The sequence below is a fragment of the Limanda limanda genome, chromosome 9, assembly GCF_963576545.1.
Source record: "Limanda limanda chromosome 9, fLimLim1.1, whole genome shotgun sequence".
Lineage (NCBI taxonomy): Eukaryota > Metazoa > Chordata > Actinopteri > Pleuronectiformes > Pleuronectidae > Limanda > Limanda limanda.
The window spans coordinates 17557131-17582615 of NC_083644.1; the positions used below are offsets into that span (position 1 = coordinate 17557131).

General features: G+C 40.0%; 3 protein-coding genes across 4 annotated transcripts; 1 reads left to right on the forward strand and 2 right to left on the reverse strand.

Annotated features, from left to right (window-relative positions):
* Positions 1 to 258: 258 nt before the first annotated feature.
* Positions 259 to 5225, reverse strand: LOC133010674 (ferric-chelate reductase 1-like). The gene is made up of 13 exons (XM_061078283.1): positions 5112 to 5225; positions 4301 to 4493; positions 4001 to 4149; positions 3796 to 3887; positions 3490 to 3682; positions 3332 to 3385; positions 3196 to 3240; positions 2794 to 2877; positions 2552 to 2640; positions 2410 to 2468; positions 1636 to 1797; positions 1521 to 1537; positions 259 to 1380 (listed from the first exon to the last, which is right to left on the reverse strand). The coding sequence occupies exons 2-13, from the start codon at positions 4491 to 4493 to the stop codon at positions 1273 to 1275; spliced, it is 1245 nt and encodes a 414-aa protein (XP_060934266.1). The 5' UTR covers positions 5112 to 5225; the 3' UTR covers positions 259 to 1272.
* A 1186-nt stretch (positions 5226 to 6411) lies between these two features.
* Positions 6412 to 7616, reverse strand: xcr1a.1 (chemokine (C motif) receptor 1a, duplicate 1). Its single transcript, XM_061078284.1, has 2 exons — positions 7576 to 7616; positions 6412 to 7441 (listed from the first exon to the last, which is right to left on the reverse strand). The coding sequence occupies exon 2, from the start codon at positions 7429 to 7431 to the stop codon at positions 6412 to 6414; it is 1020 nt and encodes a 339-aa protein (XP_060934267.1). The 5' UTR covers positions 7432 to 7441; positions 7576 to 7616.
* Positions 7617 to 9355: 1739 nt separating this feature from the next.
* fyco1a (FYVE and coiled-coil domain autophagy adaptor 1a) lies at positions 9356 to 25380 on the forward strand. Of its 2 annotated transcripts, none has more exons than XM_061077631.1 (19): positions 9356 to 9580; positions 10016 to 10174; positions 10957 to 11071; positions 11787 to 11893; positions 12201 to 12326; positions 12904 to 13010; positions 14183 to 14326; positions 14480 to 14573; positions 14687 to 17191; positions 17349 to 17441; positions 18541 to 18659; positions 18745 to 18912; positions 19700 to 19849; positions 19973 to 20202; positions 20637 to 20790; positions 21226 to 21318; positions 22238 to 22448; positions 23422 to 23531; positions 23723 to 25380. In XM_061077631.1, the coding sequence occupies exons 3-19, from the start codon at positions 11011 to 11013 to the stop codon at positions 23796 to 23798; spliced, it is 4548 nt and encodes a 1515-aa protein (XP_060933614.1). In that variant the 5' UTR covers positions 9356 to 9580; positions 10016 to 10174; positions 10957 to 11010; the 3' UTR covers positions 23799 to 25380. The 2 variants fall into 2 exon arrangements, with proteins under 2 accessions (XP_060933614.1, XP_060933615.1); XM_061077632.1 differs by having other exon boundaries at positions 10960 to 11071.
* The last annotated feature ends 105 nt before the right edge of the window (positions 25381 to 25485 follow it).

The following is a 25485-nucleotide window of genomic DNA, read 5'->3' on the forward strand; positions in this document are numbered from 1 at the left end:
TGCTGTTGTCCTAAGTATCTTTGGCCTAATAAGTTGAGCATGTCACATGATGTGAAAATAAAAGTCAAGTGCTGAGACATTCCATTCAGCAGCAGGATGAGTCATCAGCCTGGAGGTGGGCATAGGTTAAACATTCTCATTTCCAAAGAATCATAAAAATAAATGATTTACAAATCACGTCCAGGCAGTAACAAGACTGGACAAAGATCTGTAGACATTGCTTTTAAAATACACACTGACGCTGACAACAACTCTGATTTACCAGTGACCTCTTTTTAATTGTAGTGGGTCCAGAACAATGAATGAAGTGAGATAAAGTTGTTATAATTCAGGGCTTCATCAGAGGAAGATGTTAAAAATGAAAATAATGCAATATCACCAGCAATGCATTTAAAGTTGAACAGCATGTAGAAGATTACAATTCTAGTTTTCTTTCTTGTATCTTAGATATTGTCTTCATGCACCCAGATCAAGTTCCTGCTTTTCTGCATGACATTGAGCTTTGTGTTGAGACAAACTTTTCTACATTAATTAACAGATAGCTATGTAAAACTGTGGATCTACTTTCCCGAGGAAATATTTTACTTACATTTAAATTTAAATTTAACATAACCCCCAAATGCAGGCACAGATAATAATTAGCTGTGATGTTGAAGGGGTTGAACAGATGGGTTACTGGCAGATTAAAGCATATCATACTATTACTTCCCTGTGACACTTTCTTTCCTTTTATCGAGAAATTATTACATTACAGCAGCATGTCAAGGGCATTACACATAGAGCGTAAAACAAAAGACTAAATACAACATAAGAGACAAGCGTATAGTAGTTGATTGCAAAGGTAAAGTTAGGAAAATGACTATGAATATAAGATGTGGAGTAAAATATCCATCATAAGAACTGGCTGGATGGTGTTGAACGGACTGGAAAACTCTAAGAATGTGATAAATAATATGAGAATATGTAACAAGTTATTTATAAATGTTCTGTATTTTAATTTCCAGAGGAACCACCCATGAAAACACTTTCACATGATCAACATTCATTTTTATGACCTTTACAAAAGCCAACATTTGTATTTTTAGTAGAAAACCCCAAAACTTGTGACAAAATAGATATAAAATGCATAAAACAGAAAGTTTATTAAACTTGTTTACTGTTCCCCAATTTTATGTTTTTAACTTTCATGCTTCTTACCAAAACACATTCCTTGTATGTGTAAACCTAATATAATTAGGTTCAGATTTTCGGGTATATCTGGGATCTTTTTTTCTAACACGTAGCTATCCCGACCATGATAGCTACAGTGAAGGAAATGGTTCCAACGACGATGATCAAAGGAACAAGAATAACTCTCATCATAGCTGCACAGTTGTTCCACTGAAATTAAGAGGTACAATGGTTAAAAACAGACACGAGTATTTTCAACATAATGTCCAATCTCATATGATAGTTGTCACGACAACACAAAATGTTCAAATCAAAACATGCGCTATTGCCACAATGTGCCAGGATCTCACCTCGTCATTTTGTTCCACTGTAACAGAAAACGTAGATTGATTTTAAAAAAGTAATCTATACTGTATTTCCTGCATGGTATTAGATACAAACAGTGTTATACTTCGAGTCACTCACATTTTTCAAGTTTCCTCAGTATTGTTTTTCTGAATATGATAGCCGCGACAACGAACGGGTAAGTCCACAGTGTGTATATGATCAACACTATCAGAGACCAAGTCACCATCCTGGTCGGCCCACAGCCGTCAAGCTTCAAAACACCAACATACATGATGGCAACTGTGTGTAAAAAAAATAAAATCAGTAACCAAAATATACAATCTGTGCAATAAACAGGCAGTGGCACCTTTCTGAAGAGCTGTGACATTGTCTCCCGGTCTCTCGACATGTTGAGGTAGATTACGTGTGTGTCTGGGAAATATAAGGCCGCAGCCAACAGCAGGTTAGCTTTTCATTAGCATCGAGACTTGATCATCCAGCCATCTTAATTTTCATTTGTTTGAAAATGTAAGCTTGCAGTTCTAAAGGTATTTGTGTATTGGAATATTTTTTGGTCTGGAACAGTACTATATAAGATAAATAGCCTTAATTTGTGTTAATTGGGCTGGCAGGTGAAACCATAGACTGTATGTAAAGATGGACAATATGACAGCCCCACACAAGTGAAGCCAAAGCGTCTCACTAACTCCCCCTGGTGGATAGCTGCAGTGTAGGTCATAAACCCTGCCTCCTCCATGTTAGCAGATTGGACACAGTCCAAACATAAAGGATATCAAAGTGGTACCAATCTAACTCCTGGCCAGAACACAGGTAGACACATTTTCCAAAATGTCACCATATTGCCATGTGGAGCAAAATTCATAAAGTTTAGAATCAGATGAGTTTCCTTACTTGTTAAAATCACCTGGAGTAGAGAACACACTGTCACAGCAATGTCACATTTCCATTTTCTTCAACAAAAGAAACAAATAGAAAGTGTTCACCTAAGGATCAAGTCAAAGAAGGAAGAAGGAAGAAGAGATGTTGAACTTACTGTAAGTCCAATATTAATGGCAGGGTGGCGATTATGAGCTCTATTGAGTTTATCACTGTCACCACACACACAAGAGCTGTGAGAGTGACCTAAATACACACAAACACACACACACACACACACACACACACACACACACACACACACACACACACACACAGAAAAGGACAGTAACAAAAACTGACAAGAATTCAGACAGAAATGTGTATAATAAATATTGTGCTCCAGTATTTATTACTCACATCACAAAAATCCCCATCAAAAATCAAGAACCAGGCTGCTATTTCAAGTCCTGCACAAAACACACTGCTCGATATGTTAAACCACTGCAAGAGAAATAACATTTAACACTTAACACTTGTACTTATCTTCATAAACCTCAATTATTATAGTGCTCATTTATTTTTCTGTTTGTAATGGCACATATACACAAGCACAGGATTCTGAGCCTTAAAATGCTTATAGCATGTTGGTTCACAATTCTTCTTGCGGTTTTGCAAATTCTACTGCAAAAGTCATACAGTATGTTAGTTAGAGGTGTAGTCCACCATCTGGCCATGTCTGTGATTCGATCTACGACCTGAAGATGTAGGAGGTGGAGACTGAGAAGCGGTAACTATGACAACAAGAGCTCCACAGCTTACCTTATCTATAGCAAGACAGATGTAGCCGTTGAGGAGGGTGACCAGCTGAAGAGAAAAAGGACGAGGGAACGGTTCAAGTACTGTCTGATTGGATAATTGCGTAACTATTAACTGAGTGAGTTTATAAAGATCATACCATAATCAATATCTCAACAAAACAGTTGGTGCACATCAACATAATACATCCTTCCTGGAGAAAAAAAGGGAAACAATGAGCTTTTCCAGAACAGAAATCTACTTGTTGCACTGGATGTTAATGCTTGTAAGGTTAAGAATAAAACAGCTCATACATGCCTCCGGAGTCAGTGAGTGTTGCCAGCTTGCATTATTATTTGTTGTAGTAGTCATGTTTGTAGTACTTGTTCCAGTATGTGATCCTGTGGTACTTGAAGCATGACTTGGCAATGGAGTACTCAACTCATTACTTGCAGTGACATTCACATCCACTCGGTCCCAGAATATAACAAAAGACTGAACAAATGTGGCTCTGAAACAAATCGAACAAATCAAAATCCTTTTATAGGCAAAACTGAGCTGCACAATTTTGAACTTAGATATTTTTGGAACTCGGTCAAATGGTACAAATACATCAAAAGTAACCTGAAAGCAATGTCAAGATCAGCTCCCTGTGCTGTCCAGTTAACTTTTATCAAAGTCTTTTTTCGACTGTTTGCTTGAGTAACAGACGAGTCCTGAGGAGAGTTGTAAAAGTGAAGCAAACGTCAGAGAAAGCATAGAAGGTTTAGACCAGGATTAAACACTATAAGGGTATTGACTGCCTTTGATAATAATTCAATTTACTTACTGCTGACCCATAGCATTTCATGAGTTGCGTGTTACTCATTTCAAGTATTATAAATTTGCCAACAGGCACTCCTTCGTCCACCTTCCCTCTCTCCCGGGCCTCCAACATAAATCCCTGGAATCCTGTGGCATGTTTGCTTTTAAGAATAACTGAAAAATAATTAATAGTATTAATCCTGGTGAAGGCAGAGGAACAGAAAGTCAAGACAGAGGTAGTAATAACCTTTGCTGAATCAAGGTATTGACCACTGCAGCGAAGATTAACAGTGATAAACAAGCACCCAGGATAAAGGGGAGTGACCTGTTATTGGCTCGTCATCGTTGCCTTGTTCGTACTGTATCTCAAACGGTGGTTCAGTGGTCTGAGGAGAAGCTAGTCCCTCTCCCCCCACATGCACGGGTAACATTGACCCGCACGACTGTGGGAAGGGACGATCTGAATACCCCGGCACCATGGTGATGAAGTTAAGGCCGAACAAAATGTACAACCACATCTGTAAAAGAATTAGCAAATATCACAAATCGAGAGGTAACATCTTTATTTAGCCTTCCTCATTAACATACAGTCACTGAAGATCTACTCCCTCAATCTAAAACACTGCCACAGTGATCAAATAAAAAACAAGCTATTTAACACTTATTGCTATTCATTATATTATTATTCTCAATAATATTAATGATATTTATATTATTATATATTTTATGTTTTATTGATTCAATTATTCAATTCATTCAAACATTTATTTGCATGGCACCTTAAATCAGAGCATATATTATGTAGAGGTACTTAACATATTGTAAGGTTGAGACCTGAAAAATTACTTAAATACTATTTATTATTAATTATTGCTTTGTTTATTCTGTGAGAAGTCCATTCTTCATCCATATACAGAAATTGTATGAGCATAAATGACTCTCACTTGCTGGATCATAGAAACGTGTGTATTTTAGAAAAGTTTGAAATTTAAACCTAAGCAGATCTATAAGCAAATAGCAAGCATTCTCCAAGACTAATTCATTCAAATAAATTCACACATGGAATCACGGCACAGTGAGACTTCAACTGCAAATGACTAAATACACAATCATAATAATAAGTTTGTTCCTCTTACCTTAAAATTAAGTGTTTTTACACAACATCCAGTATCATCAAACCACAGGTTGAGATCTCAAACTTCAACCTCGGACTCTCAGTGACAACAAGGAAGAATTTATGTTTATGTCTCTTCAAGGAAAACAGAAAGAACTGCACCTCAGTGGACTGAATGAGGAAATCAGAGAGGGCGGGGACAAAATAGCCGATATCTGATAAGAGCTGGTATGTTGTTTTGCTGGCTGCCCAACAGGAGTTTCGTTATTCTCTGGTACTCATGACAGTCCATATCCTGAGTCCTGTTTCAACAAGCAGATTTGATAGCAGATAATATGATATGATGGGACTTTGAGTTTTTTGCAGGAAAGTTATTATCATAGCACAGGAAATCTGTACGTCAGACATTAATACTAACTCGGTGTCCACTGTCCATTTCATTATATTACATTTCATTACATTTACAAATGTGACTTACAAGTGCATTCAACCATGAGGGTACAAACCCACAACAACAAGAATCAAGAAAGTACAATTTTCTTCAAGAAAGCCAAACTACAAAGTGCCATAAGTTGCTGCCATTTATATGTTGGTGCTTAATTTTTAGCATGGTAAGCAAGTACCAATGTTTTGAAATGGATGTGGGAAGCCACTGTTAACCAGTGAAGAGCCTGGACAAGAACCTGCGTCGCCGTCTGAGTGAGAAGGGGGCTTCCTAATGTTGTGCAGCATGTATATACAGATACGTAAGAAATGTAAGAAATGCTGTTTTATTCACTGGAATAGTTCAGTGAATCAATGTTTGACGTATTTAAGTTCTATTCTACACAAATCTATGTATGAAATAAAAGAAATGTGAGGATTAAATAGACAGACTTTTGACATACCAGCATATTTGTATCACAACAGGGTTGTTTAATAAAGAACTTGCATAATCACAATATATGTAATCCAAAAACAAGATTAAGCTATAAAAGAACAAAAAAAGTAAACAATAGATGAAAACCTATAATTCTAATAAAAAAGTATTTGCACTGGGAGGATATTTGCTACAGTGGTTTCACTTCCACTGTGAATGATATTTTTTATTATCCTGTGACACAAAGCTTATTAAAGTTGCATCCCATACAAACTATATGTTAAGACAAATGTTTAACACTGTTACACATATTTATAATAAACAATGAAAGTCAGATTTTGATTTTGATAACAGCTTTTTACAAACAGCAACAAATAAGTATATTTACCAAAATGCACACTTTTTAATGCTTTAAAAAAAAAATCTGAAGGAAATGCTACAAAACATTATGCTTGGTCAATAACTAGTACAGTGATCCGTGTGAGATGAGGTTTTGCATTCTGATCTGCGGCTCCTCGACTGGACTTTTCCGACTGAACATTTGCTGCATCATTGACTTCAGATGGCTCCTGAACTTCACACCGACAAACGCATAAAAGACAGGGTTGAGGCAGCAGTGTGAGAAAGCAATGAGCCGACACACATGGAATGCATAATCGAGCTGGATGCTGACTTTACAGTGGTAAAACGGTGGGACCAAGTTGTCACCCAGAGTCCTCAGAAATATCACCACGTTGTACGGCACCCAGCCGATGAAGAATACCGCCACGATGCAGAGGACCAGCTTCACTGCTCGATTCTTCGTGTGGGATCTCGTTTGTGAGATTTTTCCGAGTATCCGGATGTAGCAGAAACCAATCACCACAAAAGCAACCAAGAAGAAAATATTCTGCTGGGAGACAGCGATGCTTATCCACAGGGTGGATTCGTATTCACAGCCCAAGGAGTGTGTATCCTCCTGGGGGATCAAGATGACGGAGCTGTAGAGCAGGGAGGGCATGGCTGCTGCAATACTTATCATCCACATTAGCAGGGTAAGTAAAATACCAGTGCTGAGTTTTTGGATCCTCAGGTTGGAGAGAGGGTGGACCACTGCCAGGTACCTGTAGATGGTCATGATGGTCAGGAAGAGGATGCTGCTGTAGAACCCAATGAAGAAGACAAAAGTCACGATTTTGCAGAGCATATTTGAAAATATCCACCCCCAGATGTGGTAGATGGCCCAGAAGGGGAGGCCGGTGGTGAAGATGAGGTCAGAGATGGCCAGGTTGAGGATGAAGATGTTGGTGAGGGACTTGAGGTTCTCGTACAGAGCCAGGATCACAAGGACAAGAATGTTTCCTGTGAGGCTCAGTGTGATCACCACAGAGAAGAAAACAGGGACAACGTAGGATCCAAATGTGACCAGATCGTCCTTTTTACAGAAGTTATCGTCACCGTCATAGTCATAGTCATATTGGCTCTCATTCAAGGACTCGTTCATGACTGGTCAACTGAAACATACAAAAAGAAATATGTTATTATAGGCATCATCTAATTCATTTCAGTTTTGCAGCAAACAAGTGACGAAGTCGATACTCAGGGAGGATGCACTTTTGAAATGTTGTAAAGCAAATAAATTACCTACCTCCTCATAGATGAGACTAGGATGTTGTTGGAAGTGATGTGTTCTCTCTATTAGAAAGAGAACTCAAAAAGCTGCAGCTGTAATAGTCTATTGAGAAGGTGTATTTTCGGTTCCCAATTCTGGTCTGTTAACCAGATCGGTTTTACTTTCATCATCAAACCAAAAAGGACATGAAACTAGAATAAATCCCGAGGTAAGATCCTGAGAGGGTCCGGCAAGATTTATAATTTCACAAGATTTCACTTTATTCAGACTACATTAAGATTTTAAAGGACATACCCAACCTTACAAAATACCTCAGGCCTCATTCTAAATTTGGGAATAACAGTAACTCAAGGATCACTTACTAGATTTCTTACATCTTTCAGAGACATCATTGTCCACAGAACTTCTATATTTAAACCCTGTTTGATACCCATGGATCCTTACATATATTTTTTTGAGATCCCCCTTTGAGGGTTTTCTGCTGCCAATACCTCTTTGTATTGGAGACATAATTTTGTTTGTGATGCCCACAGCACTAAAAATAAATGAAAAGCAACATACCTTTCAGCAAACACTGTCCGTGTAATTATTGAGATATAAACTACATAAAATGCAGTATCAGCCTACCTTGACTTAACAATGTCAGCTACTGTATAGACTATATTTTCAATAAACTCAGGATCAGCATGGCTAGATGCAACTAGAGGTTAATTATAGAACTAGAGCCTGACCAGTATATTGGTTGTTCAATTGTTCAGCATTGTTTGTTGATATGCACCAATATGAATAGCCTACTTTTATTTTACAAAAGAAACAATGAAGAAAACATTTGAATTTATGTTTACAGTTTATGAAAAAAAAAAATATATATTTGGTTTTATTGTGTTTTCTTTTTATTGATAGTTATTTCTCGGTATTGGTAGAATCTGTATATTTTTACTACTTAAAATCAGTTTCTGCACAAGCCCCTAATAATCAGTATGGCTCTTGCTGAGAATACACATAATCATAAGCATTATGTTATGCATATAATGTGAATTGTATGAAATCAGTCAGGCTCTAGAATAATTACTGCATATCTGTGTTTTTTTATTTTTTATTTTGGATAAACCGACACATATGAGACTATAAAAATAGAGAAATGAGACTTGAGGTCCTTCTGCAGCATTGGTGTTCCACTTTCATTTGGTTCAGGTACGCACGAGAAACAAACACGTAAGCACACGCACGCACACACACGCACGCAACCAAATGAACAATCTCTCATCAGACCTTCTCTTCCTGGTTAATACACGTCTGTGACACAGCGGGTGCCCTAGTTTATAACACTGGCTTTTTAAAGAGTCTGTATTTGAGGTGTTTTCTCAGACTTGACAGAGTTAGATCAGCAGACACATACAGATGTTTTCAGACGCTGAGCATTCACATACTTTAACATCTGTCCTGCTCATGTCGGACATTGTGTGTGTCTCACTGTTTAACCCGAGGCTTCACAGGACAGTGCTGACTCTGTATGTGGCTGCAGTTATAATCTCAACAGGGAGAAACACACAATCCTCAGGAAATGACAGTGATCAGCTGTCAGTAAAACAAAGCAAAGTGGGTCACGTACTAAGAGCTGTCATCGGTCACATGACACCTCTGTTTACTCTGCTCCTGCAACCACACTATCCCGCCTCATGGTCCCGCCCACCTGCCTCAAAGCCATTGGCTCAAGGACGATTTGTCGCTCTGTCATTGGACAACACACTTGTCACTCATCCAACTCGTAGCATGTTTGTTTTCTCACAAGAACGACTTGGATGTCTGTGGTCACTTCAAGTAAAGTAAAGTTATTATTATTTTTCTTTTCTTTGTCATCACCCGAGGCTCAGGCACATATGACATAATGCTAAGCTAACGCCACCCGCTAGCGTCACGGTTGTTCTCAAAATGTCTGCCAAGGAATCTGTGGCATGCTGAACATTACAGAGACAACTCAAAAGACACCAAGGCCGTCTGTAAAGGATCAAACTAACAGGTAGGTTCTCTGTTCAGTGTTCATGTTTGTATTAAAAGTGATATCAGCCCCGCAGGAGCCGCGAGTTAACGTTATAAAACTGTTATTGTTGTTTTCACAAGTCACAGGAAACCAGTTATTTAGCCGTTAGCTTAACTAATGCAACGTCAAACAATCAGGTTTAACTAGGTTGTTAACTTTCTGTGTATTAAAGTTTTGGGCGCAGCTGTTCCATTGTCACAGTGTAACCGCTTTAATAAAGTTACATTTAAACGCCCTCTGTTGAAATCAAATGCTCTGTTTACCTCTACAAAAAAGGAGGTGGAACGGGGAACAATGACAGCTGCTCAATCTCAGTGATGTCTGATAGAAGCATCTCCTCTGTGTTGTTCAGTCGGCTCTGAGATGTGGATTCAGCTTCATCACAACTATAACTTGTGGTTTTGTATCTTCCAGGTTAAAGCAGCATCTCTCTCAACTCTCTGAAACCTACTTTGACCAGAACCTCCGCCAGCCTCTTTAAATCTGATCAACACGCACCACATGTGTACATGTCAGCCCCTTGAATGTGCCTGAGCTTACCACTGAGCTGAGGATCGAACCACCGACCTTGTGGTTAGTAGATGCCCTGCTTCACACTTAGAATCTTTATCCTCTCGTTGCATGATTAACATCTTTCACAAATCCGTTTTTTTTTTCTGTTAACATTTGCTTTTTTATTTTCCCTGATCCCTTAGCCTGATCGCTGTGTTTCAGTATTGTTTTTTTCTGCTTGTGTTTGCAAATTCTTGTACTTGCAGAAGATACATTGTATCTAAATGGGATCCTCCTTGGCCCTGCTAACTTTCCATTAATTAATTAAATTGTAAAATCCTCCAGTACACTGTGGATGTTTGCTCTCATTATGGGATATGAACTTGCTTACTGACTTATGCGTTTACCAACCTGCAAACTTTATGAATCAATCAGGCGCATACTCCCGACACAAAGTTCCAGAAGCAGGATGTTTTACTTTTCCCCATCCAAAGTTCAAGAAGCAGAATGTTTGACTTTTTTGTTGTTGCTCATACGTTGATCAAAGAACAGTCATTGAATATTATAAAAACAAATATACAGTGATTTACAGATGGGAATAAAAGATTGGAGTTGAAAAGTAGTTGTTAGTCACAAGATCAGAATTTGCAGTAGTATTATTTTTATATTGAGTAACGTTATTACATTTACAGATTATAAAGATCAAATTGCATATGTGACAGACCATTCGACTTTACTTTTGAACTGGACAACGTGCTGAAGGAAAACTCTGATTAATCCAGAATTGTACGTACAAGTTTGCTCATGCCTGGACTATTCATGTCAGTCTTTTGTTCCTGACTGATTCTGATTCTCTGATTCAGCAGACTGGATGTGACCTTGTGACCCCTGGTTGCCAGGGAGAAATCAGCGTGGCCATGGCCACAGGGGCTACCGCTGGGGAGAGCCAACTCCAGAGGATTATCAGAGATCTGCACGGTAGGCCAGCATTATGTGGGTATGCCTGTCCGTGTGTGTGTGAATAGATTGGCAGCAGCAGCAGGCAGTCGCTGGCTGACACGATGTGACTGGAAAGAAGAAAGAAGAGTGAGAGAGGTTTGCTGCGATGTCATGACCCCAGTCTCGGTGTCAAGTCTAACTTTTATTTTTATGCCTGGAACTACCTTACCTCTGCTGGTCACCAGATTATTTTGGAAAAGATACATCTGACCACATGTTTGTGTAGTAAGGGTGTGGTGGAAGCCTTTGTCAGCATGCAGCAAGAGCGAGCGTGCGTGCGAAGGGTTCACCCATCACGGGTGTCCTTCCATTTTATACGATGGATACGAGGCAAGTTTTTAATATACTTTTGATAACGCTGGTGCTGGAAATATTTTTAAAAAGTGTTGATGAGTTAGACGCCAGGAGGGGCCTGAGTGCTGTAGCTGGAAATCCACCAATAAAATAGAGTTCAACAGGTTTTTACAATTTTACTCTCAGTTCTTTAGCTGGAAGACATTTTAAAAAAAATATAATCTTTCCTGTTTTTTATTGCTTTTGCTTCCTGCTCATTCTGTGCCTGATAACAGCACTAGTGTCAGTATGAGGCTGTTCATATTTTTTATATATTTGTCTAGAAGACAATAACCGAGTTAATGTTGGTTTTATTTTAGAAACATTTATTAATCATTGAATGTGTGTTTGTGAATTTCAGATGCTGTTGCAGAGCTGGCAAAGGAGTACAGGGAAAGTGGGGAGCCAATCACAGATGACAGTACCAACCTGCACAAATTCTCTTATAAGCTGGAGTACCTGCTACAGGTATGATTCCCAATTAGTCACTGTGCAGATAAGGTTATTACATTTCAAATAAGATACCACTAGCTAGACACATAAAACACATATATGCTCACATAACACAGAACCTCACATGAGTTTTTGATCTGTCTTTTTGACATACTGTAAATGCAAGATGCTTTGTTGAGTTAATAATTCCGATTATCAGTTTCAAAATGGATAGCTGTTTGGAGAATGTGTTTCTTTTTCTTCACATTTTCTTTCCTGAAAAATAAGACCTGAGAAAAGATAATCCACATAACAGTTTATTTTACCTGGATGTTTCTTTCAGTTTGACCAGAAGGAGAAGAGCACATTTCTTGGTACAAAGAAGGACTATTGGGACTATTTCAGCGACTGTCTGGCAAAAATCAAAGGGGCCAATGATGGGATCCGCTTTGTCAGATCCACCACTGAAGTATGAACATTTTAGTTGTTGTTTTTCATGGCATCATCACTTATATTGCACTGATTATAAACTGTTATAATCAGTGTTTTTATCTGATAAACCCTCAAAATTAGAAAGTAATTCTGAAATCTATTTTCTTTGAAATAACAAAAAGTGTTTTCTGTCTCATTTCTTATTGTAAACACAACACAAAATACACAAAAATACTTTTATTATATAATGTTGCTGCCTACAGTTCAGCTCAATATTTAGAGCCAAAATACATTCAAGAAAACAATTTAAATATTGGCACTGATGTGTTGCCTCCTTGTAATTGTGATATAAAAGCAGCCTTCTGTAAATGCTTTCATTCTTCCATTTTACTAATTTGTATTACAATGGGCTTCAGTGGAATATGTGTATCATCACTTTATAAACAGTAACATTGTAGTTGAGATAACACTTTTTAGCAGTAAAAATAATTTAAAAAAACTAAATGTTGAAAACCAAGTAGATTTTGAAGAGTGAAAGATTCCTAAAGTTTGAGTATAAGGTTAACACCGTTGAAATTCACTGTGTAAAATATATATCTTTTCTGCTTCGACAGCTGAAGACATCCCTGGGGAAGGGGCGAGCATTTATTCGCTACTCCCTCGTACATCAGCGACTGGCTGACACGCTGCAGCAGTGCCTGATGAACCAGAGAGTCACCAGGTAAAACCAACAGTTATTAATGAAGTCCCCCGGCTATATGATTTTTAATTAAGATTCATATCATTTAATTAAGATACATATCATTGAACAGACAATTGCTTTATGAGTTACAAGGTTTGTTAAAACATTTGATACATGGGCCTGCTGCTTTAGAGGATGTAGTGGTCAGTCAGGGGCGAACTGGGACAGTAATTTGCGAGGGGAATTTGACTCAAACACAAAGCACCAGACCTCTATTTTTGCAACCATTGGTTGATAAACAGTTAACAGACTAGTAAACAATTCACCACCCTCTGCCTTCTTTTCAATGACTTCACCTTTGTCAAGTGCCATAATAATCTCCTTCTCTGTTGCCACAACCAAAACAGAGTATATATGGTATTTCCATGGCTTTTACTTTGAAACTCTTCATCACATGGTCCCGATATTGTCTGGATTTCAATCTGAGGTGTTGACCTGTCATTGTGAAGTGAAATTAGTTTGTGGAAACTTTATTTGGTTGCTTGAATTTAAGTTTTACTTCATTTTAAAGTTTGACTTATTATTCACACAGTGCTAATGAGATACATTTTATCTCAATTAAATTTTAGAAAAATAGTTGCAGAATCAGTTGTAAATTTGTATCAATAAGTGTATTTATTATTACTTAAATCAGTTCAATCAATTTTGTTAAATGAATTAATTTGTCACCTCAATAATTCATTAATGGATTCACAGACTGAAAAAGTTGCCAGATAAGTGGATTTAAAAGGTCCGTCCACGTATTCCTGCTTTCTATATTATTGCTGATCAAGTCATCAGTTCAAGGCCAAAAAGACAATCAGGCCAGCGGGAAATGTCCTGATGCTCCCGATGTGCAGACCACCACTGTGGTCAGTGATAGCAGAATATAAAGAGTAGTATAATTATTAAGACACATTAAATGTCAATTGTTCTCGAGTAATGATGTGTGTAGAGCTGTAGATATGAATGGTACCAAATGTAAGAGGAGGAAGAATAGCACTGTTTGGTGTTTTTGAAGAATTACTTAATTTCCTGGTTGAGGTTTTAGTTTCCTCTATAAGTGATAAAGGTAAATATTAGAGACAAATTTTCCTATTCAGCCACCATAACTGGTTACAGTCTTTACACTATATATTGATTTAATCTCTCCCTCTTCTCTCCTCGTGTAGTGACTGGTTCTACGCAAGAAGCCCCTTCCTGAAGCCCCATCTTAGTGTTGACATCATCAATCACCTGTATGAACTCAATGAGGTCCAGTTTGACGTGGCCTCCAGGGGACATGATCTTGATGCCTCCTGGCCCACTTTTGCAAGGTAGGAACACAAAAAACTAATAAAACAACATTTAGAGCATATACGAAACAAGAAAATGATCCATCAGATAACTAAATAAGCATTACCAAAGGTAGGATGTGTGCTGTGTTCCAGTGTTTACAGTAAAGTTACAGTTTATTTTCTGATGATCAGGAGGACACTGGGAAGTGGAAACTCACCTGGCCACATGTGGAAACCACCCAGTCGCAGTTCCAGCATTAACAGTCTGGCCAGCACCTACTCCCAGGTAACTGATCCATGTCTCTAAACACATCCGGTCATTTTGTTAACATTTTTAAATTACTACAGGACCTTAATCACTTCTTCTCTTCTCTTCCCATTTCTCTTACAACCATCCAGCAAGCACATGAGTTCCCCTCCAGCCCCGACTATGGTCAGAGTCTGCTAAATGACCTTAATGATTCCCTTCCTACGTGCTCCGAAGATGTCGGCACAGTTGAAGACCTTCGTCTAGAACTGGACCAGTCCGAGCTGAAGCAGCGAGAACTCTTCGGTAAGGTGCAGCTGCTGGGCGAGGAGGCAGCTGAGCTCAGGGTTGTAGTCGTGGAGCTCCAAAGGCAGCTGGATGTGTCGCTTTCTGCCCAAGAGGAGCAACGGGGCCTGCAGGGAGAACTCATGGCTCTGCAAGGGAGAGAGGAGGCCCTGTCCAGAGAGGTGGAAACACTTAGGACTAGGGACAAAACCACAGAGGCTGAACAACGCCTGCTTCATGAAAAGTTGGCAACTGCTGAAGGGAAGAACATAGAGCTAATGGCCAAGTTAGACGGGGTTCTGAATGAGAAGGGCCAGCAGGCAACCAGCTACTTTGACTCAGCACAAAAGATACACGAGTTGCTGGACAGATTGAAAGATGCAGAGCAAGGAAAGATGGAAGCTGCTGCAGAGGCAGATGAGAAGAAGAGGCTGGCAGAAAGACTGGAGGAGGATCTGAGATTCAAGGAGGCAGCTGCAAAGGATGGTGAGATCAAACTTGGAGAATTAGTTTCATCTGCGTCTGAGGAGAAGGCCACATTGATGGCGAAGGTGGAACAACAGTGTAGTGCACATGACAAGCTACAGGGGGCATTGACATTAAGAGAGAAAGAGGCAAGCAACCTACAGAGGCAGCTGCAAGATCTGCAAAGATCTCTAGAGGAGCGAGAGAAAGAGGTGGAGGTTGTGAAGAGGATGGCACAAGAAGATAAAGAGGAAATGCACCAGAATGTCGGTGGCTTAAAAAAAAAGCTAGAAACAGAAGTTACTGCTCTTAAGGGGCAGGTTGAAAAGAAAGAAGCCGAGCTGACCTCAACCTGTGAGACCCTGCAACAGCTTGAAGCCAAGAACCAAAAGCTGAACACAGAAAGGGAGACACTGACATGTGGCCTTGCTGAGCTCGAGGGAAGCATCAAAGAACAGACCAAAAAGGTAGAAGATTACAAGACACAGTGTACCAATTTAATGGAGCTGAATGAGAAGCTGCTGACCAGGGTGAAGAGAAATGAGGAGTGGAAGAAGGAGATGGCAGACAACAGAGCAGTGCTTGAAGCAGAGTTAGCAGCTCTAAGGGCCTCTGAGAAACAGCTTCGCGGACAGATGGATGATACCAAGATGACAGTGGATGAAAAAGAGAAGCTGTTGCGTGAAGAGAATCGCAAGTTGGATGAGAGTCTGCAGCGAGCAACCATGGCCGCAAAGCTCTCAGAGAGCACGTTAAAGCAGCTTGAGCAGGAGAACCAGAGTCTGAAAGAAGAGCAGGACACTGTGAAAGCAGCTCTTGGTCGCATGCAAGCAGACCTGAAGAGTGTACACGGGCAGATCGGAGAGTTGGAGAAGAATTTAGGAGCTTCACGCAAGAATGAAGCCAGTTTTCAAAAAGAACTCCAAACCAAAGAGGACCTGCTAGTGAGCAAACAGAGGAACCTTGTTGAGCTTCAGTCCAGGTTAAAGGCTCTGGAGGCCAGGGGGAAGGAGCTTGAGATGGCCAAAGCTGACGCAGAAGCAACTTGTGCTAGACAGACTGAAGTGATTGAGAAGGTGACGTCTGAGAAGCAGACGATGGAGAAGTGTCAGCTGGAGAGGAGTGCCGTTCAAGTGAAGGAGAACCAAGAGGTGACGGGCAAGCTGACTGTGTTTGAGGGCCAGTTGGAGCTGAGCCTGAAAGAAGTTTCCAGGTTCCAGGCAGAGGTCCTGGACCTCAGGGTGAAGGTACAGCGGTCTGAAGAAGAAAAGCTTAAATCCCAAGCACAGCTGGAGGTGACAGAAGCCCAAAGAGATGAACTCAGGACTCTGACCGAGCAGCTTAAAGCTCAGACAGAAGCACTCAACCAGAAGCATGTAACAGACCTGATGGAGTGCAAAAAGAAAGAAGAGACGCTGATCGAACAGCGCGACAGAGAAGTAGCTGCCAACGCCGAATTGGCCATCTCTGCAGCTGCAGTCCGAGAAGAACTGTCCGGCCTCAAGGCACGAAACGAGAAGCTGGCCGTAGAGAACAGCGAGACACGTGAGGGTCTGCACAGGGCAAACACGGAGATGGCCGAGCTGGGGATGACCATCTGCAAGCTGAGTGCTGAGAAAGAAGAGGCCAGAGAGCACTGCACAGGTGACGCTGCCATGATTGCAGAGATGGAGAAAAAGGTGGATTTGCTAGAAGAGTGCATGACGGAACTGCGACTGGAGAATAACAGAGTAAGAGAGGAGCTGTCGCAGAAGGAGATGCTCCCAGGGACTATCATTGAGCTCAAGGAGCAGCTGGAAAAGGCCAAGAACCAAGTGCAGAGTGTCAAGGACTCCAGCAGAGAGGAGACGGATGCTGTAAAGTTCCAGATGAGCTCAGAGAGCATGAATTATCAGAGCCAGATGAAGGTGAGTCAGTCAGAACCTGTCAAAGGCATTTACATTTTTGGCACCGTGGCTAACAATGAAATATCTGAACAAATACTGAATGGTTTTGCATTGAATATCGTACAAACATATATTGTTTCCTTGGTTTCCATTCTCTTACGTTTCTTTCACTTTTCAGAGTACGAATGAACAGCTGGACAAGGTGAAAACTCAGCTGCAGGAGGAGCTGAAGAACGTGTGCAGCCTGCGGGCCAAAGTGTCTGAATTAGAGGTGAGAGTCTTTCAAGCATCACATGATTCAGGGTTACATAATGAGGAAACATGTGGTGGTGTAAGAACCTGTTCTCTAATCTCTGGAGAGTAGCTGCCTTACAGGGAAATATGAGATTTAAAAATAAACTGAGATCAGGAAAAAACCTGCGATGTATTTTTCAATTCTATAGAAAAACATGTACAAGAAGGGATTGTGAACATCACCTGGGATAAAGACTTCTATCTTTGTCATTATTTAATTTGACACACTTCAGGTCACACAATAACCTGCTGATATTTTGTTTACCAACTCATTAACAATAGATGATTGCATGAGTCACCTTGAGCTATTGCTTTACGTTGCAGAAAGTTGAGTAGATGCAAAATCCCTGTGTGGTACTGTTTAAACTTTAATTAATAACAACATGAAATTGCTTTGAAATGCAACATTTTATCCGTGGTTTGTTTTCTATGGATCTATATCATAAGATTTTATTTTAGGGGTGGGATTACCCCAAAAGCTGTTATTGATGTTGTTTGTGTTTTAAGTTGAAAAATAGAAATACATAAATCAGAGCAATTGTCTTAATTATGACTAGAATATCCTTGACCAAGGCCCAGCAGCCCCCTTAAATGCAATCAAGCAAATGTAACCCTCTATGATATGAGTTACCTAAATGTGTCCAATTTTCGTTATTAAGGTCCATGAATTATTACGTTTTTTAAAAAGACCTCACAATGTTAAAGAAAGTTAAAAAAAAAAAAGAGTCCTGAATCTGCCCCCTGGTCCGGATCCACACAAAAAAAGTAGTTCTCTGACCCATACTGCATCCTTCCACCAAACTTTGTGAAAGACTGTTCAGTAGTTTTGTCATTATCTTTCTTACATTACATTATTACATTACATGGCGACTTATGATTAGTACACTCAACATTTTATGAGGGGCTATTTTTTAGGGGTTCAGTATCTTGCCAAGGACACTTCGGCATGCAGATGGGGAAGAATGGGGATTGAACCCCAGGACAGGGCAGGGGTGAAAACTTAACGACCTTGGTGGAGTTAAAAATCTTTGTTCTGACCCATTTTTACTTATGTGTCCCACTTAACTTGAATAAAGGCTGAGAACGAGCAGTACCTGGTGCTGACCGGTGAGAAAGATGCTCACATCACGACGACAGAAGCAACCATTCGTCGGAGTGAAAGCGAGATTCAGCGACTGACAGAAGCAGTGAGCAAGTGTGTTCCTGACCAACGATACCCGTGAATTTCCTCGTAAAATTTAAAACAAGAGATGCTTACTAATTGTTTTTACTCTCTTTAGAGCTGAAGATTCAGACTTCTCTGTGCAAAAGGTGTGTGAGGAACTGAAGGAAAAACTCAACGCGACGCACTCCGACCAGCAAAACCAAAACCTGAAGATGACTGCAGAGATTGACGACCTCAACAACACCAAGGCTTACCTTGAAGAGCGGCTCATCGAGCTTATCCGGTATGACCCATGTCTATTAATGATGCCAGCCATGTTGAGGCTGTCGGCGCAGCAGGCGGAGAGATCCTTAATGAAGACCGGGCTCAAAGTTCATTTTCTCTGCCTGCTGTTTGATAATCCCATCAGGGGGGTGGGTAGCGGTTCTTTTTTGGATTGGTTCTTCCATTCAGAGCAGTTCTCTGATGTTGCTATACTTACCTTTGGTAGAATGGGAAAATAAGGTCTTAGGAACAGGATGTGGGGGAAAGGGCTTCTTCGAATGCTGAGATAGTTCATGGAGAACAGATCTGACGGAAAGACTTTCACAGAGAACGGAACGGGAAAGATGAAGTTCCAGCATGTGAGGCACAGAGACACCAGTGTAGAGAACAGGCTTTTTATCCATTATTCTTCCCTGAACTTAGCAAGCACTGATTCCTCAGTGGATCACAAAGCTTTCATACTCTGTATGGGATGAAAAACAAACACATCTATTCAGTCAAATCCCATGGGGGGGCTCCCACATCATTTCAGTCTTTTGTATTCTTGCATTGTGTGTGCCTTCATTATTTTTCTCAGTTGTTTGATTTGAGGTCATGAAGCTAGTTTCTAACATGGGAAATGTACAATACAAACCACAGATACCAGTTTGTTTACAATACAGCTTTCATCTGCCAACATGAGCATGAAATGTTTTAACATCCAATCGAACATGATTATTTAGAGCGATTTAGTTGAAATCAGCATGTGAAAAAAAAAAAAGATAAATATTTTCTTGCACTTTTGACTTTTCTGTTCAATACCTCAGGGACAAAGATGCTCTGTGGCAGAAGTCAGACGCTCTGGAGTTTGAGCAGAAACTGCGAGCAGAGGAGCGCTGGTGGTCTGATAAAGAGGCGACTCACTGCCTCGGCTGCAAGGGCCAGTTCACCTGGTGGCTGCGCAGGCATCACTGCAGGTGGGCTCTCGGTTGCTACCTTTTTTTGATCATCACCACTGAAGCACTTGTGCACATGCATGACAACAGAATCTGTTTTTAGTCATAAAAGGACATTTCTGTTATGGACATTGTTTTTCCTAGGCTCTGTGGTCGGATCTTCTGCTACTACTGCAGCAACAACTTTGCAGCGACCAAGCACAGCGGGAAGAAGGAGCGCTGCTGCATGGAGTGCTACACCCAACACAGTGCCGTGGTGGAGAGGTTCACTGAGGCAGAGCTGAGTCCTTCAGAGATCCTGCCTCCTCCACCTGGAGCTGGACCCCAACCGTCTCCTGAACCGGCTCCGTACAAACCCACCCCCAGGGTAACAGGTGAGATGCACACTGGGAACACGCAACTACTACACACTGCACACTTAGCTCAAAAGCTTTTCACTGTAGTTCCACTTTTTTTTTTTTTACACTGTTACCTGGAAAGCAGAAGTGAAAATCTGACTTCCTCATACTCGGGAACAAAGAGAAAGTTTTGCTAAAGAATTTGATTTTGTTGAAAAAAAGTGAAGGTGACCTTTCCCTCTTGAAAACAAACTTCTATCATACTTTTCTTTACGTTTTTATTGTAAAGGAAATAATGCTGCATAATGTTAAATCTATATTATTAGTGCCTCTAATAAATCATTTCAAAATAGAGGATAGTTTTTTTTCTTATGTCATATGTGCATAAGGTAACATAAGAAAAGATGTTGGTTGTTTTCTGTACTGTATTTTCAGTTCTGTATTGTGTTAAATCCATCGATTCCTCCCAGTTTCTGATCCAAGCAACAAATCAGACGATGGAGTTTTCGACATCATCACTGAAGAGGAAGTGAATGGCGTCTACGACAGCGACACCACCTCCCAGACCACAGCAGGCTCACTGGATGGAGAACAAGACCGGCGGCCTCCGGGATCTATGGATATGTGAGTGTAACATGAATGTAGGGAGCAGAGCAGAGGGATGAATATGAGACCTTCCAGGACTTCACTAATGTACTTGATTCATTAAAAGCAGGTTCATAGTATATATTGCAAAGATATTGCATTTTCAATAAGAAATAACAGTGATGAAGACGAGGTAACACTGAATGAGCTCGGGCTGAGAATCAAAATAATCATCTTTATGTTAAGCCTAATGTAGAGTGTGTTAAATTACTGTAATGATGTGTTGATTAAAATGAATTTACAAATAAAAATGCATTGTCACGAGCCTGGAGTGTGGGAAAACCCCCCACTGATGTGCTGTATCTGTGTTGTTTAACCAGAACACTCTTTCCTGCAGTGATTTCTGAAAGAAGAATACAATTATTTGTGTCCCTTGTCATTAACACATGTGGTGTATTTTCTTGGACTTTACAGAGGAACAGGAGATTTGATGCCTGATGACCCTGAAGAGCACGTCCCCACGGTTCAGGATTCAGAGATCAACCTCCTCAGATCAGGAGAAGTGACGTGAGTCTTCAATTTTACTCCATTAACATCTGACATTGAAATGCATCTCACATCCAGATTGAATCTAGTTATGATTTTGACACCTGATATTAACATGTGCCTCAAGTGTCCAAGCAAAGACCCAGTTGACATCTAATTTCTCTTTCTAGCTGAGGTCACATTTTCCTCTCATTTGTGCAGGTCCACAAAATCAACAGACAATATAAAAAAGATAGAGGAAGAATAACAGAAGGTGGCAGCCACCCGTGAAGCCTTTTTTTGTGTGCGTTTGCTTTTTGATTGGTGTTGTCTCCACTTCATCTCGGTGTTAAGGTGTTTGAATAACATTCAGAGTTGAGGACTGAGTCGAGGACAGCTGTGTGTTTTTATTGGCTTATTGCTGCTACCTGCCGAGCTGATACCTCGATGGTTTGGAAGAGCCACTTGTGATAATGTTGTACATAATCATAGTAGCTTGTGTAGTTATATAAGATAAGTGCTATATAAATAAAGTTATTATTATTGTATCATAGTAAAAATACTTTATTGAAGTAGAGCTTTTGTCGTTGTATTGAACATACTTTGTGTTTTACTGTGCATGTGAACTGGAGAAACTAGGTATCGAACCACCGTCCCTCTGTGTGGACCACCTGAGCCACAGCTGCACCATTAATATATTTACAATCGGGTTCAATGTGGTGACTCCTCAGAGGTTGTTTGGCCATCGGATAACAATCCACAATCAATGCGCATGTGGTGCGTCCACCTGTACTGTCAAATGCTCGAGCTCCGTCTGATCTCAGTCTAATCTCACAATTAGCCTTTTATTGGCTGATGTAAATAGAGATCAGATATATTCCATTTCATACATGTGTCATTTCATATCAGTTGAATTAATGCCATTTCAGTGCATCTAAACATTGATGTGTTGTTCTTTCAGCATGGCCGTTCCCCTCAGCATTGACGCCATTTGTCAGTTTGGGGACGGCTCTCGGGAACTCTTCGTCAAGTCCAGCTGTTACAGTGTAATAACCGTACCTGTAGACGACTGCGGACCGACCATCTGCTGGATGTTTTCCTCGGAGCCCAAAAGCATCTCCTTCAGTGTGGTTTACCGGGAATCTGCTGAGACACAGGTGGAACAGTCGAAGGTAGATGAGCACACTGTGTTGATTTGTGTGTTTATGCACAAACAACAACGTGCAGTGAGATCCAGGAACCACTGAAGTATAAAGTATCTTTCAAAACATACCTGATTTATTTTTTCATCAAGACCCCTGAATTATTTTTTTAATATCTCTCCATGTTAAAAAAGTTGGAAAAAATTCCTGGATCCGGCCCCTGATCCTGAAAAAACAAACCAATGCATACGAAAATAAAACATTTTAAATGATTTATCGTCCAATATAATCGGTTTTGTAAGTTAACAAAAAATGTTAAAAAAGCAGATTAGTGTTTTATTGATCATGTCATAGATTTGTCAGTAAACCAGTTAGGCTTTCTCAGTATAAGGACCCAATCGCAGACCAAGATCCAAAAATACTTATTTATTTCAAAACAAAGACAAAACCAAGGATCCAAAAGGGCAAAAATGACAGCAGCAAAAACCGAAAATCCAATTCAATAGTTGGCAAAAAACAGAATTCCAAAAAGGGAAAAAACAAAGATCAAAAATCAGAATGTCAAACATAATACAAGATAACAGACCTCAAAAACTTAGAATCCTGGCATGGCTTCTCACAGGCAAAAACGATACAATCCGACAGGGAACAACAGAAAAACTGGGCTTATATAGCAGGAGGAACAAAGGCAAGACACAGGTGAACTAAAGAGGCAAACACTCAGGGTGATGATAGGGAACAGGTGAGGGGGACAAAGAGCGGGAAGCAGCAGAGGGCGGAGTCTCCAGACAATAACAGAAAACACATGGCCTGACAACATAAACACAACAAGCACATGACAACAAAAATAAACAGGGGGAAGCACATGGAATAACAAAACACATGCAGGAGGCACAAAGTAAAAAGTCTTAGATCACCGTGACCTTAACAAAACCTCAGGGAGAATTTTTCCGACCCTGAGTTTCACTTTCACTTCAGACTGATTTCTCTGTTCTGCTCTCAGGTCCTGATTCCTCTGACTCGCTGCAATTCTCATAAAGAGACAATTCAGGGTCAACTGAAGGTCCGACACCCCGGCCTCTACTCACTCATCTTTGACAACTCCTTCTCACGGTATGAAACACCTGATGTCGGGCGCATACCTCCTGAAATGATTCAACTCTGAACTTGATCATCATATGTGTCTATATATGTGTACGTTTGCCTGGGTGCACGCATGCACAATTAAACCTTTGTCTCTCAGCCTCTTTGTAAATGGGATCGCACTATACCCTCCTTTGATCAGAAACCCTTTCTTCCTACAGGTTTATCTCCAAGAAAGTCTTTTACCATCTGACCATGGAGAAACCCGTAATCTACGACGGAAGTGACTTTCCCTGATGCTGGATGACGCACGCTGCCACAGAGCGCTCATTCCGATGTCACTGTGGCATCGAGACACTGCAGAGATGGTGATTCAATGAATGTTGCCATTCATTTTAGTTTTACCCAAAACCTGCTTTTACCCAAGTATTGTCAGCATCTTTCAATGTTTCTGTTTAATTTAAGTCTGTGGTGTTGATGTATTGAGGTGTGATTGTGTTTTAACTGTAAGTTAAGTGAAGTGTAGTCAACAACATGAGAGAGAAACAGAAAGACAAGTGTCTATGCAAGTTTTATAATCAAATTTTAATATGTACACCAAGTTATATACAAAAATCAAGTTCAGCCAAGTTTAAATTACGTTGCTCGTCTAGAGAAACTGTAATTTTTTGTTTTATCTTTCTGTAATGTTTCTCTGCCTTAAGAATGATTTGGCTTCTCTTTTCCCAAATATGCTGTTACAATAGGGAAGGCAGATCGCTGCATGTAACACAAACAATGTGAAATCTGGTATAAGACCCAAGAGCGAATATTTCTCACGCTCATGGCCAGTTTTTATCAAGTTAAAAGTTTTTTACAATATTTTAGAAGATGAGGATCTGGTTTGCTCGCAGGTTTTTAACTAATTGAATTGTCTGAGCATATTTGCACTGTGCCAGTGAAGGAAGGAAACAAAGCAGTGACTGACTAACTGGCCTGGAAAAAAACAAAGTTTCTGCTTGAAAACAAAGCATTATGCACTTTGTGCAACTCTCAGGAGGGGGATACAACGTTGTCCTTAAAGCATGTCCTCATTTAATGTTTTCGGAAAGCTAAAAAAAAACAGGCCAGAGAAGACAATTGTCACAGATATTAAGGAGACCTGAACACTAGCTCTCTCACCTAGTGAAGTAGAGTGCCTGTGCTTACTGAGGACAGACTGACTGTGTGCCATTATGATGACACTATTTCAATATATTTACTCACTAATGAGCTACTGTACTTTTAAAGTGCCTTTTAACTCTAATCACCAGGACTTAGTTTTTCTTTTGTGGCATTTGACTATATCCTCACAGAACATGATTTCTCTGTAGAAACTTTCTGACATTTAAATCACAATATAACATACACAACATCATATATTTCAGTTGAGTCGTTTTCATTATAATCTCTGGAATCGGTCCCTCTGGCTTTTCCTGTTTCTCTCAGTGATGAAATGTGTTGACATTTTTTTTCCATTTTATTGTTTAGTTTTTTTTCAAACATGAAGCAATTTGAAAAGAATCAGCCTGATCACTTTTGGACACTGCCTAACATTTATTGAAGCGCTCGATGCTGCATTTACAGAGATCTTGTTGTCTCACGGTCGGATCTCTTTTATACTTTTGATGAGTGTAAATCGGTGCAATTTCTATGCAAAGTCTGATATTTTCTCTGCAGTGCTGCAATTTGTGATAATTACTTTATACTTTGTTATGAACAACATGAAATCTGTTAAGTTTACATTATCACACGGTGACAGATTTTTGTACTTGCTCTAACATCTTGTGGAATAAATCTGAGCATTATCACTACGAGCACTCGGTGTAGCTGGTTTGGTGATATGGTCATTGCTGATAAATGTCTGTTTCTTCTATCTTTTATACATCACTGTCTTACAAATGCCTTACTCTTGCTTAGTGACTTACTTATGGCGTTATCTTGCTGTTATTTCCAAACTTATCCC